The 17,515-nt window shown below is 31.2% G+C and overlaps 3 protein-coding genes across 3 annotated transcripts; all 3 read left to right on the forward strand.

The window, feature by feature from the left end:
* Positions 1 to 5,000: 5,000 nt before the first annotated feature.
* Positions 5,001 to 5,867, forward strand: OCT59_018798 (uncharacterized protein; the record flags this gene model as incomplete). Its single annotated transcript, XM_066135618.1, has 3 exons — positions 5,001 to 5,099; positions 5,167 to 5,418; positions 5,814 to 5,867. 3 exons carry the CDS (start codon positions 5,001 to 5,003, stop codon positions 5,865 to 5,867), a joined length of 405 nt encoding a protein of 134 aa, XP_066004888.1.
* Positions 5,868 to 15,018: 9,151 nt separating this feature from the next.
* Positions 15,019 to 15,246, forward strand: OCT59_018799 (uncharacterized protein; the record flags this gene model as incomplete). The annotated part of the gene is made up of 1 exon (XM_066135619.1): positions 15,019 to 15,246. The coding sequence occupies one exon, from the start codon at positions 15,019 to 15,021 to the stop codon at positions 15,244 to 15,246; it is 228 nt and encodes a 75-aa protein (XP_066004889.1).
* Positions 15,247 to 15,643: 397 nt separating this feature from the next.
* On the forward strand, positions 15,644 to 16,321 carry OCT59_018800 (uncharacterized protein; the record flags this gene model as incomplete). The annotated part of the gene is made up of 1 exon (XM_066135620.1): positions 15,644 to 16,321. One exon carries the CDS (start codon positions 15,644 to 15,646, stop codon positions 16,319 to 16,321), a length of 678 nt encoding a protein of 225 aa, XP_066004890.1.
* Between the last annotated feature and the right edge of the window lie 1,194 nt (positions 16,322 to 17,515).

Raw genomic sequence — 17,515 nt, forward strand, 5'->3', positions numbered from 1 at the left:
TAAAATTAAAAAACGAAATGCCAAAATTCAATATTCCATGGTATTTCTATAGATTTTTCATAAATTTTCATGGATTTTTAATTATAATAATTATTTAAAAAAAAATATTTTTTAAAAAGAATTTATAAAACTATTATAAATATAATTAATTTTATATATTTTTATAATAAAACTATAATTTTATATAATTAAAATTAAAATTAAAATTAAAAATTATTATTATATAGTTTAATTAATGACGAAACCGAAACTAGTTGGTGACGAAACTGAAATTTTTTGCAAAAAGAATTTAGGCAGGTATTACTAGACTTAATCTTACTGCATTTTGATGAGATAATTCTAATAAGCTATAGTTAATTGATTTCTATACAATCACTAGTTATAAATTATTCCAATTTTTGCATTTTTAAAAAAATTAGGTAGAATTAAACTAAACTGGATAGTTCTAATTCAGTTTTTATTTAGTTTCAGTTCCTATTTAAACCAAAAAAAATACTATACTATTGAGGTATGCCAGAAATTATGTGATTTAGTAAGTGGATGGAGATCAAGTCCTGCAATCAGATGTCATAATACAGTCTGCCCTCGATATAACGAATTTGGTGTCCGGGCCGATCAGGCCTTCGTAATACAAAAATTCGGTAACACTATAATGAAATATTCGGTATATCATAGCGAATAATCGGTATGCCACTATAACGAATTTTCATTATATTATACCGAATATTCATTAAAAATTTATTATTATTTATTTTAAGAGATAACTATAAATAATAAATTACGCGATTTTTAAATTTTTAACAACATTTTATTATACTGAATTATTTATGAAAATGTAACAAAAATTGAGCCTCTTAATTACACGAATAAATTTACTCAATTATATTAATATAACTATCAAGATTAGTCTGTTTTGCAGAAATAAACCGTTGTTTTAAAGCTTCTTTTTTTAGCTTTTTAACAAATTTCAACTCTTCTTTTTTTGTATCAAAACCGTCTTCCCTGTTGCTCCAAATATAAAATCACCTTATCATAAAATTCAATAGCTTCATTATGAGTAATGGTTGGTAAAGGAATCTCCTCTACTTCCTCTTCGATTATTATTGGGAAGAACGGTTTTCAAAATTTCTTCATTGGATATCATTTCCGTTGTAATTTCTTCCCTATCACATCAATAAATTCTTCAGCAGTAAAAAGGTTTTTCAAAATCAAGTTTATCAATCAACATTTGAATCTCTTCCAATTCCTTAATATGTGTAAGATAAATTTGAGTATCGGTCTAATATTGGAGTCATGGTCATCATGGACACGATCATCATGCTCACGATCATCATCTCTAACTTCGTCTCCATCATCATCTTTAGGCAGGATATCCGCTTTTAGCCAACAGTTTTCAATGGTAGTTTTTGTAACACTATCCTATGCACGTGCAACATATTTGATGCATTTTTTAATATTAATTTCAACGGGTTCAGTGCCATATTCATTAAAATTATCATATGATTTGACTCGATTGTGTAAATATAGCTTTCGATATTGTGCCTAAAATAAACAACGAATTTTTAAAATTTCAAGTATAAAACATTACTACATTCGAATTGAATGTTCATTAATTAATTCTAGCGAAGCTATTTATAATGCTTGATCGCATGGTTGGAGGTGTGCAGTAGTGTTTGGAGGAAGAAATTCAAGCGTGATATTTGTAAGGCGTGTGGTTTCAAATAGGGCATGAGTTGGAGGCGTTGTCGATTAAAGAAGAATATTTCGACCTTGTGTTCTCATTCGACATCAAGTTTTTTAAGATATTGGTTAGATCGAAACTTGCATCCAACTTTTTGGATTCCAGTGATAATCTACTGGAAGAGTTTTCTTATTGATGTTTTTGAGGGCTCGAGGGTTTTCATATTTGTGTATGAATAATGGACATAATTTTTCACTCCCAGTTGCATTGCAAGTAAGCAAAACAGTTACACGATCTTTTGACTGTTTTGTTCCAGAAATTGGGGCATTAGAAATTGTACGACTAGGTCACATTTTCCAAAAAAGACCTGTCTCATCACAATTAAAGATGTCTTCAGCATAATTCTTTAAAACTCTACGAATTTCTTCACGCATTGTATCAAGTTCTTGAACAGGTGCACTTGCTGCTTCTCCATGCATGTTGTATTGCCTAAGATTGTGCCGCTTTTTGAAATTGTCAACCCAACCATTTGACCCTTTGAATTTATCTTCTCCACACAAAAGCTCAAAGTGAAGGCGCCTTGTTAAAGAATATCATCATTGATGATAAGACTGGCTTGAAGTGCACTTTCTACCCAAAGAGTTAAAGCCTCTTCAATGATAGGAAAAGGAATCTTTTTTTCGCGTCGTAATCCAGCTTGATGTGAATCAAGCATCTACAACAAGCCAACGGTCTTTTTCCTTTAAAATATCACTGATCATTCCTTCACTAACCTCATATTCGTCAAGGCTTCTTTTTGTTTTAAGGAGGGAGTAGAAATTTTTTTCAAACAAATTTCTTTCTTTTGTGCTGCTGTAAGAGATTTACGTTTTCTGGGGATTCCATTAAGTTGTTTATTACCAGGTTTTACAGATTTGGCTTTTGGCATTTTTAAAAAATATCCAGAGAACAATGAAGTGTAAAATAAAATATGAAGTATGAAAGTATCCATTATAAATTAATTTTATGATGTGTGGTTACTACATTGAGAAAATATTTCATGATAAATAGTCCTTTATAGTAAGATTCATTTCGCAAAAATTCTTCGGTATATTCATAAAAATTCAAAAAATTCGTTATAAAAAATAATTCTTCGGTATATTCATAAAAAAATCAGAAAAAATCCGTTATAAAAAAAATCCGTTATAAAAAGGATCATTTTATATAAGCATGTTCACACACTTAGTGTTTCGATCCGTATTCGGGTCCAACCGGTTGAACCCGGATAATTTTATTTTTCGGATATCCGGATAATCGCGGTTTTTACCCGGATAAATATCCGGTTAAAAAATATCCGGTTTTCAATTCGGAATCCGGATAATGAAAATAAAAAAAAGTTTTTCTTAAATGTTTAAATTAGTTTTCTTTCTAAATTTTTATTCAGAAGGATTGAAATCAATTCCCAAAATAAGAATTGATTTTTAGAAGTCAATCAATCGTAATTATTATTCATTTCTTAAGTTTCAATTCTAAAATTCGGTTTATTATTTTGACTTATTGATATTAAGCCATTTTGTGCACTAAAAGCATGCAACAATCTTGATGATCACGGACAAAAAAAAAAGTTCACATTTTCTAAAAAATTTCGGAAAATCAAACCTACAGCATAATTTGGGCAAAATTCATAGTGCCGGCCGAAATTAGAGTTTCTAACCTTAATTTAAGATCTACGATTTAATTAAATAAACGCCACCAATTTAATCAAATTTGTTACTAAACTTAATTAAACTTATACCATGAATTTTATTTAATATATGCCATGAATTTCCCAATCTATAAAAAAAATTAATATTAATTCTATCCGGATTTCGGTTTCTATCCGGATATATCCGGATTTTTATCCGAGGCGGATAATCCGGATAAAAACCGGATAATTTTTTTAATTTATCCGGGTAACGGTTTCTACCCGGATCGAAACACTACACACACTTTATTTCGTTAAACGTTGTACGAAATTTAATTAGTAAAGTTCGGTTTGACAAGGTTTTTTTCATATGTCAAAATCTGTACCACGCTAAAGATCCGCTATATCGTGTTATTCGTTATATCAAAATTCGCTATAAAAAGGGCAAACTGTATACTGTACCTTTTATGATAATAATATATCTTTTATAATAAATAATATATAATTAATTTATTTATTAAGAAGTTTTTTTTGCAATTATTTTACTATTTAAAAGTCCAATTTCAATGAATTTTTTTTGTTTTATAAAGTATAAAGATACCTACAAAAAAAAAAGTTTATGCAAATTGGATTAATAAATAGTAAAATAATTAAATTATAACCAATAGTAATCATCACCAGTATTACAATTTTCTATATTTAAAAACAAAAGACCACTAGCTTGCTATAGATCTTAACTCATATCAAGCTGATTTGCAGTGCAAAAAAAAGCTTCCTTTTATTGCTATTAAAAAAACTTTGGCTCTTTAGATAGAACATGCACTTGAAGCTAATCTTAACCTTAATGATGATATTCTTTTAATTAAAGCTTTAGAATTTGCTTTTTTGTGTAATGAAGAAAATTTAAAGGATCCAATGGTTGGATTACCAATTTTTTAAAAAAATATAATCTTAAGCAGTACAATATACAGTATATAAAGATGCAGCAAATGTGCCACTCCAAAATCTTAATGCAATGCATGAAAATCTTTATTAAACACTAAAAAATTACAGTCCTGAAGATATTTTTAATTGTGATGAAACAGATCTTTTTTGAAAAATATGTCCTAATCATACAATATCTAATGATCCAGTTGCTGGTACAAAATAATCAAAAAATCATGTAACTGTTTTGCCAACTTGCAATGCAACCGGTAGTAAAAAAGTGTGCCTACTATTTATCCATAAGTATGATGAAAATCCTCGTGCTCTTAGAGGTATTAGCAAAAATACACTTCCAGTAAATTATTACTGGAATTTAAAAAGTTGGATATAGGTGTCAATCTGGAATGATTATCTCAAAAAACTTAATTCATGAATGAAAGCACAAGGTCAAAATATCATCCTCCTAGTTGATAATGCTCCAATCCATTCTTTGTATAAAAATACATATCTTACTAATATTATAATTGAATATTTCCCTCTAAACACTACAGCGTATTTACAATTATACAATCAAGGGATTATTAATAGTTTTAAGATATTTTAATCTATTAATATTTTAAAATTTTAATATACAATAATAATAATATTTTAATAAAAATAATTTCTTTAATAATTAGGTATAATATCGAAAACTATTATTAAGAAATAAAGTTAAAACCTATGATAACTATAATGAATATGACATCTAACTCACTAAAATTAATGTCAAAAAATGCATCAAATATGTTGTGCACGCATGGAATACAGTTATACAAACTACGATTAAAAATTGTTGGTTAAAAGCAGACATTTTACTAAAAAATGAAGATAATAAAATTGATATAGATTTGAAAGAAAGGTTTATAATGCACATACAAAAGAATTGGATGAAATTCAAGAATTAATTGATAAACTCAATATTGAAAATCCTTTTATAACAGAAGAATACATTCAATATGATGATTCTGAAGTTATAACAGATATGATATCTAACGAAGAAATTTTAAAGGTAGTTTTTTCCAATAATAATAATCATCAGAAGAAGGGAACAGAAGATTCAGATCCCTTGCCATCTATTACTCATAATGAAGCTATCAATTATTATGATAAGGTAATCCTCTACTTAAAGCAACAAGAAAATATTTTCAGTTCAAAAAATAAGGAACTGAAATATGTTAAAAAGCTAAAAAAAGAAGCTTTAAAACAACATTTTTTTTTCTGTAAGATAAACCAATCTTAATAGTTTTATTAATGTAATTTGATTCATTTAAGAAAGTTTTTACATTGTTGCAACATGTAATATTTCTATAATATGATAAATTGTAATACAAATACGATCTACATTTAAAATTACTTTAAAATTTAATTTGACTTCTTAAATAATTTATTATAGATATATAACAGATAATTTGTTATAATATTAATGGATTTTTTATAATGAAGGTCTGATTGGCTAAACCACTGACTTCGTTATATCAAGAGCTTACTATATATGTATTTTTTTAGCCAATTAGAATTCAATCACATGGGTGTAGGAGTGTAGAAGAATCAGATCTCTAATTGAGCATAATTATGTGATTTTTGGTACACATTAAACTGACCTGTTTAAAGCTTTATTTAAAATATTATGAATAAAATTAGAGTATAAAATTAAAGTAAGTAGATAGATTAAGTAGACATCACTATATATATAGTGATGTCTACTTAATCTATCTACTTATATCATAGTGATGCCTACTTATAGATATTGATGCATACTTACTTATTTTTACGTGTCTATGCCCCTTCTGATGCTTTATTGCTATCCATCTGTTTTCACTGGTCTATGACTGTTTGGTCGCTAAGCAGGGCAGAGGTTTGTTTTTCCATTCTGAAGCCTTTTAACAATTGTATAGGAGTAAAATTAGTTTTTTCACTCTTTGACCCTTTTGGTTACCATATTTGAAGTCAAGGGTGTGTCCCATTTTCTGGCCTTTTAAGTTGCTAAAATGGTGTAAAAAAATCGTCAGGTGGCACAGTAAATTTGCAGTTCAGATTTTGGCTGGCTTTATACCATAATTTCAGCCGATCTTTGGAAATTAGCGCCATGGTAACATCCTGGTAGCGTCCTGGTAGTATCCTGGAGCTGTCATGGAACTGGCTGGGAACCTGAGTGTTTCTATTAGTTTGCCAGTTTCAGGCCAGCCTTGGATGCCGAATTTGTACTGCGCCTTACTGCGCCAATTACGTGATCCTGTTACGACACCGAACACCTTTTCATAGTTATGGGCTAGTGATGAGAACATTTCCAGAACATTTCCAGAACATTTCTGGCTTGGGTTGCAGGCTCTTCCCCGTTACCTTCCTGTCACATTCGAGGTGGTGGTTAGTTGAAGGTTTGAAGATACCCATTTGATTGCCGGATGAGGCACGAAGTGCCAAGTTGGTGACCCAGATGTGCAATCCCGCCTTTTATGATCCTTTTGATTGCCAGATGAGGCATGAAGTGCCGAGTTGGTGACCCAGATGCGCAATCCTGCCTTCCATAACCCTTTTAATTGCCGAGAATGAGGCTCGAAGTGCCGAATTAGTTCAGGCTATACAGCTTTCATATCCTTTTTTCATGTATTCTCCTGAACCTTTCTGCCTTCCTGACCTCTTTCCTACCTATCGCCGGTACACTGGTAAAAAAATGGTCTATCCTACACATATCCTAGTACACATATCTTACATATATCGGGTACTTAAAATGTAGAAAATCATACACAAATAATACATGATAAATACGCGTATATAAACAGCCATGTACTTGATATATATATATATACACTATCGAGTGCCATGATATATGTATGATATATATATTAGTACCCGATATGTGTATGATATGTGTATTATTTGTGTATGATTTTCTACATTTTAAGTACCCAATATGTGTAAGATATGTGTAGGATAAATCATTTTTTTACCAGTGGTAGTATCCCAAGTTGTAATTTCTTATTTTCTTTCTATATATTATTTTAACTTGGATTACTACCAATTTTATATCTTATTTTTTACTTCTGCCTTTCTAGAACTCTTTCTTGTATAGTTGCTATGAAGGGATACTTTTGGGTAATACTGCATCGATTGTTTTTGGGTATTACTTTTAGGTACTACCATATCAGTACTACTGCATTATTGTTAGATTCGATCACATATATTTTTTATTTTGAAGATTTACAAGTTTCTATGTAATTTTATACCAGTTTCTTACATATACTACCATGCTACTTGCGCAAAAAAAGCCCGGGCCTCGCCCACTTGTTTGTTCTGAATAAATTAGTCCGGAGCTGATGATCACTACCGCAAATTTCTGCATATATCATTCTATTGTGCCTATAAAATGGAAGATTATAATGATATTGACACTAAAGCTCTGGCATATGCCAGAGACGTGAAGGAAGTTGCTTAGGCAAAGTTAGTCCTAATACGTATTTATGGTCATGTAAAAAGGGTCATCAATGGGAGGCACCATATAAAAATATGAAACAGAATTATAGATGGTGCAACATTTGCCCAAATGTATCAGAAAGAACATGCCGGTATATATTTGAGAATTTATTGCATAAAAAATTTCCTCTTTGAAAACCTAAATTCTTGGAGGGATTACATCTAGATGGATATAATGAAGAGCTAGGCTTGGTTTTTGAATATAGCGGTAATCAGCACTATCAAATCGTCCCTTTTTTTCACCCACAAGGGCAGATGGATCTAGATGCACAAATCTGGCGTGATTAGAAAAAGAAAGCGTTATGCTATCAGGAAGGAATAATTTTTATTACAATCCCTTACTGTATAGTAGACTTAGAAACTTTTATAAGGAGCACCTTGTACGCATTTGGTTATCTTCTAATACCCACCTAGGAGGCAACATAAACGTTTCCTTAATATGCATTAACTGTTCTCTTATGAAAGGTCGTTGAGGCCCTGATTCATCTAAATAATATAAAATAGGCATCAGAGGATTCTTTCCAACAACAATTCTTCGAATTTTATGTAGGCTAGGGGACCATATTGGGTCTGTTATTCTGCGCCGTTCAAAAGGATCATTTTCCCATTCTCCTTTAGCAAGCAAAAATCGGACAGTAGTACCCTTTGGTAGCTCATCAGGAAATTTTATAGCGCGAAAAATTGCGTAAGTTTACGATTTTGTAAGTTTACGAAAGTTTATGGCACAATATTTTGAAAAATTTCAAAATATTATGTAAGTTTACAATTTCGTAAGATTTATGTGATATTACGGTTAAAATATTACGTAAGTTTTCAATATCGTAAGATTTACGCAATATTACGGTCAAAATATTCTGCAAATTTACGAAACTGTAAACCTGCGTAATATTACGGTTGAAATATTTCGAAAATTTACGAAACTGTAAACCTGCGTAATATTACGGTTGAAATATTTCGAAAATTTACGAAACTGTAAACCTGCGTAATATTACGGTTAAAATATTTCGAAAATTTACGAAACTGTAAACCTGCGTAATATTACGGTTGAAATATTTCGAAAATTTACGAAACTGTAAACCTGCGTAATATTACGGTTAAAATATTTCGAAAATTTACGAAACTGTAAACCTGCGTAATATTACGGTTGAAATATTTCGAAAATTTATGAAACTGTAAACCTGCGTAATATTACGGTTAAAATATTTCGAAAATTTACGAAACTGTAAACCTGCGTAATATTACGGTTGAAATATTTCAAAAATTTACGAGATTGTAAACTGCATATGCAGTAGAACGTATACAAGGGGCATGTGATACTATTGAATAATCAAAAATAATATAAACACCTTTTCTTTTATATAAACACCTTTTTTTTTAAGTTTGGGAAAGCAAATTTATTTTTATTTACGAATTTTTTATTATTTACAATTTTTATGTTAAAAATTAAAGTAAATTCTAATTTTTATTATAACTTAATAAAAAAAATACACATTTGATACTTGTTCGCTACTATTTTATAAAATAGTACCCAGGCTGTACGGCGTGGACGTCAGTATCAGTCACAGCCCAAAAAAAACGTGAGTCTCCAGCCGATATTTGGTACGGACTGGGATTCCTAGCTACTCACTTAATAAATAATAAAAAAATAAAAATAATTATCTTCTTCTACGATATGTAGGTAAGTTTCTCCTTGCCCTACGATCGTCACGCGTGACTAAAATTGATCAATTTATCAAATTTAAAACATGAACGTAAATATTAATTATAAATTTTATTATAGTATAATTACCCGGCCTCTCCCAAAATCTCGTTCTAAATTCACGATAATATCTTGCGCCGGTACACGTCCACAGCTGCCACCCAGATTTACCATTATGATAAAGGACATAGTTCTAAATATCAAAATCAGTTTGAATATTCGGTAAATACATTTAATTTATATGAATGTAATTTTATTTATTTACTTACATGGTAATCCCTGACGAGGTTCCTCCACTTTTGGCTGCACTGTTGCCCGGAAACCCTCGTTCGAAATATTCTATTTATTCTGATTCAATTAAATGGATTGGTTAATTTGAATTTAAATTCTTTCTTAAAGAAATTATAGATAATAGTCATATGAACCTATTGGCAACAGAGTCCCAAAAATCTTGGCAGCTTCTACCATTAATATTGTGGTAGGCGCGGTTTCTGTCTCGGCGTATGTCAACAAGTTCGTCCATCATAGCCCAGTTCCAATGGACGTTATAGTGGAATGACGACGTGTGTGGCGAGGCATTATTAGATTAGATTTGATTTTTATAATTTGATTTTGGGATGAGTAAAAATTTGAAAGAAAGTCGTAAAATGTCACTTTAAATAAAATTTGAACAATACCTCTTTGGTTTGATTTTATTTCTCGTTTCAATTAAAATTTAATTTATTAGACTTTTCATCATTAAACATATTAATTAAATCTCATGCGGATATGGATTATCTAAATATAAATATCATGATTCTAAATATAAATATAAATCACTTAATTTATTTTAATTTTTTTTTAAAAAAAAATCTTAGTTTGATTTCAATTAAAAATAATTAAAAATCATGTACATGTTTTGGTTATTTAAATATAAATATCAATATATTATATTTAAAAATAAACCAATTTATTATTAGCACATTCTATTGAATTTTAAAAAAATCAATTTTTTTTTTAAAAAAAAATCATCAATATATCATATTTAAAAATAAAACAATTATATTCTGATTAAATATTTTGCGTACATTTCTTAAAAAAATCATAAAAAAAAATCTTGTACGTCGTACATGCAATTACTAAATATCATCCCCTTGTGATAAATAAAAAATTACGCAACACAAATTCAACACAAACTCAACACAAATTTAACAAATTTAACGAAATTTGGCCAAAATTAATAATTTTTTACCAGAATTATCAACACAAATTGAACACAAATTGAACACAAATTTCAGTCACGATTTATTTATGTCACACCCGTGTTGTTAATAATTAAATAAATAAATTTGCATTTTATTTATAATATGGGAAACGTGACCATAAATTCTTTAAGGATATAATTTTATTAAAATAAATCAAAACTCCTATATCAAGTGACTAAAAAATATATTTATTTACGAAATATTCATTTTGTTTATCAAATCAGGGTACTATGTGAACGACACCATGTATAGACTCTATAGCTACAAAGTTATATAATTCTATCAATTTTAAGTGAGGACATCCATATAAATATGGATTCCTTTTAGATTTAAAATCGTACCATTGAATTAATGCGAGATTTAGCGGTGGGTCTGTTAATACTTCTGCTAACAATAAGGCCTATAAATAATAAATATTTATTAATACTTTATAATAAATTATTACATAAATTGGAAAAATACCTGTCCATAACAAAGTCCTTTGTCTGATATATAATCATTTGATTCTTCAGAATCCATTGAAATAGCTATGTCGCTAAACCATACTTTATTATGATACCTGTTTGTGGCACGCATTATGGCACCATTTTCCAGTGTTACCGATCCGTATATGTTTATTCGGGTTTCACCAATAATTGTGAACCCATCAAGTAAATCTAGATATGAATCCAGACAACTTATAAATCTAGCAAAACCGGTCTGCATTTTATTGTCTACGGAATCTTTTTTTTCATTAAAAAATGTATTTGCATCTTGTAAAGAGAAATCAAAGAGTCTTGCAGAAAATTTACAAGTGCGAGGTGTTTTTGCCGGATTCACTGAATGTTGAGACATTCTAATAGATATTGCTTGACGTTTTATCTATTAATTTAATTTCCATCTTAAGTTATATAATAAATATATACAATAAATAAATTTCCAAATACTTACAGTTCGTAAAAGCTGAGGTTCGACATCTTTTTTATTGCTAATTCGGTAGGGTATTTTAACGAAATATTTGTGGAGACTTTCGTAAGTTTCTGTGGTATAGCCATTTATTGCGCCATAAGATCGTATTGAGTCAATAATGTGTTAAACCCATGAATGCAATTTAGGCAACTTCAAATTGGAAGGAGAAACAAATTTAAAAGCCTTGACAAACATCCGCGCCCATCTATGTATTGCATCCTAAAATTTAAATGTTAATTTAATTTATTTAATTTAAATTTTCGATTTTACTAAAATTTTAATACATACATTAAATTTCTCCAAGTCACTTTCACTAAATTCTTCATATCTACTTAAAATATACATTTCATTCCAATATTCGTACAATTTCACAAGATCATCATTATTTACAAAATTATCTACTTCGTTATTATTTTCATCATATAAATTATCAATAACAAATATCATGACTTTCATCAAACTTCGATATTCATTAGCAGTTAATCTTGCAATTGACTGCAGTCCATTGGAAAAAATTTTAATGGCGGGAAAACGTGGAATTGCTGCTAGACGGTGATCTACTTCTTCAACTAATTTATTACCATTAACATGTTGCAATTTTAAGATATCGCACGTGAAGATAATTTGATAACAAAATAAACCCAAATCTAAATGATGCATTCTGTCAGGGAACAGTAGCCAAGTAGATATTTATATTCCTTGATAATATAAATATTTATAATTAATATATATATATGTTATTATAATTATTTCTACTTTTGCATACTTACGGCAAATCCCAAAAAAAATTAGGTACAGATTCTATGCAAACAGATTTTTGTGTATCATTTTCAAAATATTTACGCATTTCATCATGAGTTCTTAGTATTACATCATTAACCGATAAGTTTATATTTGCAAGATTGTCCCTTTTAATTAAACAGGAGTGACATGGAAGGCTTGAATTGGAGGATTTATAAACTAAACAAAAACTTGCGGCTTCTGGCCAATCTGCAATAATAGTTGAAACTCTAGGATAAAACCAGGTATTTTCATTATTTATAAAAAGGTCTATACCATCTTTTAATAAAATAATTGGTTCTAGTAAATGACGTAAAGATTTATGAAAGGTATCACAAACCAGATCTTTATTTGCAGCTTCTAAAATTGGTAAATATCCCAAAAGTTGCTTTGCATCCTGTTTATTACGACGCCATATTGGGATATTGCCTAATGAAATATATATTGGATGCAATTGACTTTTTCCTAATGTATCTGTAGTTGTTGCATCAGAATATAAAATAATTGATAATAATTTGGAACCAGTAGGTAAGGATTCTTGCGTAGTTTTCCACCATTTTCCAGTGTTTTGTTCACTATAAATACTTTCTCTATTATACTATAAAATAATATAAATAAATTAAAATAAATATTATTTAAATTATTGAATTAACTAATATTTACTATTTACCTCATAGTTTTCGTAAGATAGCGCAAAATTTTGTGTTATGTCAGGAACAGTTAAGATATTTTTGATGCACTTTGTATTAAGTTTTGATAATAAAGAAAATAATCTTTATCCTTATGTTTTGTTATAAGAACTTTACTAAATTCTAAATTAGAAAACTGCATATTATTCATAAATGCTCGTCCCTGTTCAATATTTTTTGGTAATGGTGATTCTGTAAGATTTAAATGTTTATTAAAAAAACGTATTATTTCATTACCACCTTTATTGTTTATTTTATATTTCGTTACTAATAACATTAGATCTTTATAAGCATCATTAGGAAATTCTGTGCAAGTTTTGGTATTGAGATTTTTGGGTTCTTCAAAAATTTCAGGCTCTTCAGATGAATCTAATATATTTTCAAAGTTACTATCTTCAAGGCTCATCTCTGATATTGCACTTCCAATACTGTCAAATGACATATTTTGTACATTATTATCATCATCCACCTAAAATTATAAACCAAAATGAGTTAGTATAATTTGAGCTTTTTCTTTAAAAAGAATAATCTGGAATAACATAATTATTGAGCTTTTTCTTTAAAAAGAATAATCTGGAATAACATAATTACCTCAACTTTATCATTTTCATATTCACTACTTAGATTACTTCTTGTATCCATTTCACTGCTATATTTTTCACTATCATTATTATTATCATCATCTTCTACTTCTACTTCTACATTTTTTAAGCATTTTTGGGCGTGTTGAGTATATGCAAAGCGTTGACTGAATATTCGCATACAAAGGGGGCATTTGAAACTCATGTTACTAAATTAACGCGTCAAATTTGATGAAAAGTATCAATTCACTATTTAATTTATATGAGATTATGTGTGCTAATAAAATTATATTGCAAATTCATTGTAAAAATTTAATGAATTAATTGAATGGATTACAATTGATTGAGTTATTTGAATAGACACGACTACGCAAATTTACGCATTAATGAATGGAACTGCTGTAGAATCTGGTAATATCGCGGAATCATTCGCAATTTTACGCATTATAGCAAAATTTAAAATATGCGAAACACTCAGCAATTTTGCTGTCGGGAACTTGCCGAGTTCGTGGGTTGGCAAATCTAAAAATAAATGTAACAAGTCTATGATGTACCATATAAATATTGTTTATTATTTTATTTACTATTTCAATTTGCCGGCAACCTGCCAAGTGAATCTGACAGCAAAAGTGCTGAGTGTTTCGCATATTTTGAATTTGCTGTAACGGGCTGTAAGAATTCGGATGGCTTATTCAATCGGCTAATCATCTGATAATCAGCCGCAAATTTATTGGCTTAACACGGCAAATCACTTTTACAATAATGGACGGATGATCAGCCACAAATTTATGTGATAATCAGGTTATAAGCGCTCAAGATCACTATCAATCTGATCAGCCAAATGAGTTCACTGGCTGCAACTTTTTTTTCCATGCATAAAAGCCCCAACATGTGTAACATGTTATTTTTTTATAAATTGGATTTGATTAATATTTCGATTGTACTATGTGCTTTTACGAGAGTTTTTTTTTAAAGTTCTCTTATGAAAGTGTTACAATATTTTTTCGTAATATCACGATGCAAAATTTTTGCATTAGTACATTCATTTTTCGTAATATTTCGCATTAGTTCATCCATTTTTCGCAATATTTCGCAAGTTTTTTTTCTTTTTTAGTATAGAATGGCGGAAATTACCTTATGACAGCTTGCCTCCTTTTTCTGAATTTCTGATTCATGTATTTTCCCCTTTTTCCTCATCCTTTTCGAATTTTCTAGTTCACCTTTTTCTCATATATTTCCTCTTTTTTTTCATATATTTCCTCCTTTTTCTCATATTTTCGTTTCAAATTTATTATCATAATGGCTACAAAGCGTGGTGAGAAACGAAGAATTGATGATAATGAAAGATTTTCAAAACGTAGTACTGAGGGTAGCGAAGCTGAGAAGCGAGTGAGAATATCCGATGATAGCGTTGTCGGGCTGGTAGTGTGTTACGCTGCGCTCCGCCCACCTCGGCCTCGGCGGCCTCGCAAGGCACTGCATCGCCCCATAGTGCGTGAAATCCTATACATACGCGAAACAATATGAAACAAGATGCGAAACATAACAATATAAGCAAAAAAGGATAAAATAAGGGAAAAGAGAGGAAAATAAGAGAGAATCAGAGAGGGTGTTTCGATGTTTCAGATGTTTCGGCAATTTTGGTAAAAGTCAGGTGAAGACAACCCTCCCAGAAAAAGTTTTGATTTTACCCCCCCAGATCTGAAACTTCTGAAACATCTGAAACCGATTCAGGATTCCGTTCGTTTTCTTATTGGAGGCAGTGAGATAGCAAATCGAGTAAACAGATAGGTTAATAACCCCTAGAAGGACTGTAGAACCGCAGGAGGGTAACCGGGTAGGAGCGCGGATCTTTGGAAAAAATATATTCGGCAATTGAAGATTAGGTAACTATAAATTAGTACTCGATTTGATAGAACAAAAAATGACCACTCAAGCTCAAGTTATCCCCAAGTTCGGTGAACAAACGAAAGCCTTCAGTATCGATGAGCTTAAACGGTTTATTGTCGCTGCAAAGAGTATGAATGATCTCAATCAAGCCAAGAGGTATCTTTGCAGTTATTTCATTCTCTGTGCAGATCCTCATGGGGTTTTCTGGTGGGACCCGGATAGTAAAAGTTTGAAACACGTTATTGACAAAAATATTGGTAAACTTATCCGTCCAATCACAAAGGCATTCTACACACAACCTGAACAAGGACCCTCTCAAAAGACCGAGTTCAACATCTACAAGTGGTTTATGGTCGAGAATACCGATGTATGTAATGCAACCTGTGATCCCCATAAACAGCGAATCTTCAGATCCTTAACCGGCCAACTCTATCTAAATATCTTCCCGGGATTCCTCCACGTCTTACGTCCGATATCTACCTTTGAGTCTACAATTCACCTCGCGGTTAAATTTATCTTCTCTCACATTCAGGATATCTGGTGTTCGGGTGATTGGAATCTCACTGAGTATATCATCAAGTGGTTAGCCGGTGTATCTGCTGAAAGGAAGATGTACTCGATCCTTTACCTGAAATCTGGACAGGGTTGGGGCAAAGGTATTATAACAGATTTCATTCAGCGCAAGCGTCCTAGGCACTCAACTCGTTTATAAGACCAGCGATCCTCAAACGATTCTTGGAAGTTTCAATGGGCAATTACAGGGTAAGGTTCTTCTTCTCCTCGAGGAAATGCCCACGGAAAAAAGCCAGTGGAATAATCTGTATCGCTCTTTAAAGGATAAGGTAACGAGTGACATAATAGAAATCCATGAAAAATACAAGACGCCAACACATTACAAAAACTTTATGTCAACTATCGTCCTAACCAACGAAAATGCTCTCAGAGTGGAGAACGATGATAGGCGCACAGTGTTCTTGGATGTGTCACCATCCCGCAAGGGAGACCTCAACTACTTCAAAAACTCGGCTGACACTACGAATACCCAGCGCGCCGAGGAGGCGTTCTATGCTTATTTGAGAGCCATCGCGGATGCTTACCCGGACTTCAATGGAAATCCGCCACCTATGACAACATCCAAACAGGAACATATCATCTCAACTCTTCCACCGCTATTCCAATTTATAAAGGACACTTACCTCGTAGTGAAAAATTATATGACCGACCTACCTGTTCAAGAATTTTATAGGGTATATACTTCATATTGCGAAACTCATTGCATTTCACCCCTATCAAAGATAAACGCTTCTAGAATTCTATCAAATGAGTTGGGTATAAATAGCAAAGTAGTACGCAAGGGTGGAAAAACACCACGGGTTTACAGCATATCCAGGGAGGACTTCTACAAGAAGTTCTTCGGCAAAAACTGGATCCACGAAACAGACGAGATAGACATAGAAGGAATCGATATAGAGACTTCTAAAAAACCCGCATCAGACCCCAAAGCCTTGGAGAAGTTCTTGGCAAATATATATAATCCAGCCAACAATCCACAAGACGTACAAGAGAAACCCGCTGAGGAAAAACCTGCTGAGAAAAAACCCGAACCCGCTGAGGAAAAACCCGCCGAGGAAAAACCCGCACCTGTAATTCGCAAGACTCCTCCACCGCTTCCACCCAAGCCTGACCACTTAAAAGAACGTCCACAAGAGTTAAGGGAAGAACAACCGGATCCCGATGAAGATACTAGTGAGTCAAACACCGATGAACCTATAGATAACTTCTCAGACTGTTATCTATCTGACGAGGAATCAGCTGAGGTTCTAGTTCCTGAAAAACCGTCTACCCCCGAGCCAGATAACTATGACATCTTAGACGACTTATTATCAGACTCGGATTCTACAACCAT

Source organism: Rhizophagus irregularis, chromosome 28 (genome assembly GCF_026210795.1).
Source record: "Rhizophagus irregularis chromosome 28, complete sequence".
Lineage (NCBI taxonomy): Eukaryota > Fungi > Glomeromycota > Glomeromycetes > Glomerales > Glomeraceae > Rhizophagus > Rhizophagus irregularis.